Source organism: Budorcas taxicolor, chromosome 19 (assembly GCF_023091745.1).
Source record: "Budorcas taxicolor isolate Tak-1 chromosome 19, Takin1.1, whole genome shotgun sequence".
Taxonomy (NCBI): domain Eukaryota; kingdom Metazoa; phylum Chordata; class Mammalia; order Artiodactyla; family Bovidae; genus Budorcas; species Budorcas taxicolor.
Window position 1 is genome coordinate 3,979,081 of NC_068928.1, and position 1,897 is coordinate 3,980,977.

At 38.0% G+C, this 1,897-nt stretch overlaps 1 protein-coding gene across 1 annotated transcript; it reads left to right on the forward strand.

Moving 5' to 3' along the window:
• Positions 1–445: 445 nt before the first annotated feature.
• Positions 446–1,441, forward strand: LOC128065175 (geranylgeranyl transferase type-2 subunit beta-like). Its single transcript, XM_052658310.1, is given in 3 exon segments — positions 446–1,172; positions 1,175–1,206; positions 1,208–1,441. Coding segments are annotated over 3 exon segments (993 nt in total).
• Positions 1,442–1,897: the final 456 nt, after the last annotated feature.

Below are 1,897 nucleotides of genomic sequence, written 5' to 3' on the forward strand. Positions count from 1 at the left end.
TCATTAGGATTCGGCAAAATGCCACTGCAACAGATGGATATGAATACAGGCAACCAAAGAGGCTGTGCTTGTACCCCAAGCCTTGGCATATGGCACCAGATCCTCTCACCAGGCTGTCAAAACAGCTGCTGCGCACTGTTCCCACCTGCCATTACAAAGCTCTGGCAAGGGTGTCCAAATTTAGAGAAGAACCTGCTGCTAGGCAATGTTCCTGGCTTAGAAGCCATACCTTTGCCTTTTGAGCAGTGGAGACCCTTTTCAAAGCATTATTTACACTTCCTGGGGATGAAGGACATATTTAACCATTCAGGCACATCTATCCTTTCATTAATATTGAGGGAAAAACAAGTCTTTGTAGAATAAGTGGATAGAGCTGTATTCAAATCTCAACTTGACAATGTATTTGCAGTTCAAAAAAGTTATTTAGCTCTTTTCGCTCTCAGTCATGGGTACACCACAGAGGGATGTTATCATTAAGTCAGATGCACCTGACAGCCTGTTACTGGAGAAGCATGCTGATTATATTGCATCCTATGGCTCAAAGAAAGATGATTACGAATATTGCATGTCTGAATATTTGAGAATGAGTGGCATCTATTGGGGTCTGACCATAATGGATCTCATGGGACAACTACATCGCATGAATAGAGAAGAAATCCTGACATTTATTAAGTCTTGTCAGCATGAGTGTGGTGGAATAAGTGCTAGTATTGGACATGATCCTCATCTTTTGTATACTCTTAGTGCTGTTCAGATACTTACTCTCTATGATAGTATTAATGTTATTGACATAAATAAAGTTGTGGAATATGTTCAGAGTCTACAGAAAGAAGATGGTTCTTTTGCTGGAGATATTTGGGGAGAAATTGATACAAGATTCTCTTTTTGTGCAGTGGCAACTTTGGCACTATTGGGGAAGTTGGATGCTATTAATGTGGAAAAGGCAATCGAATTTGTTTTATCATGTATGAACTTTGATGGTGGATTCGGTTGCAGACCAGGTTCTGAATCCCATGCTGGGCAAATCTATTGTTGCACAGGATTCTTGGCTATTACTAGTCAGTTGCACCAAGTAATTTCTGATTTACTCGGTTGGTGGCTTTATGAACGACAGCTTCCATCAGGCGGACTCAATGGAAGGCCAGAGAAGTTACCAGATGTATGCTATTCATGGTGGGTGTTGGCTTCCCTAAAGATAATTGGAAGCCTTCATTGGATTGATAGAGAAAAGCTCCGCAGTTTCATCCTAGCATGTCAAGATGAAGAAACAGGAGGATTTGCAGATAGGCCAGGAGATATGGTAGATCCTTTCCATACTCTGTTTGGAATTGCTGGATTGTCACTTTGGGGAGAAGAACAGATTAAACCTGTTAGCCCTGTTTTTTGCATGCCTCAAGAAGTACTTCGGAGAGTGAATGTTCAGCCTGAACTAGTGAGCTAGATTAGATCCCTTGATGGAGAAGATGGTTAATATAGTTTTTATTGTGTTTTAACATTTCAGTAGTTGAAGTGCTTAAAAAACTTAACAAACTACCATGTTAATATTTTGTACATGAATTGTGTTAATTTTAATAAATTATAATTATACATATTGTAAATTAAGATCTTTATTGTATCTCTCCTTCTGGAATGCTGTTGTTACTCTGATTTTTTTGTTTATGCTTCAGTATATTTTCTTGTATGTCTTCATAACAGCAAACTTGAACTCTCTTTAGCTGATGAAGTCTTGTGTTCTGATTTTCCTGGGTACTCCCTTGATATGTTATATATAACTATAGTTAATGTAGATTGGTCTTTGTCAGTGAGAATGTTACTGATAAAGAGTTGATGAACCACATAGAAATTAAAAGATGAAATAAAAATAAATGGCTGAAATTTGGGAATAAAAAAAGTTATT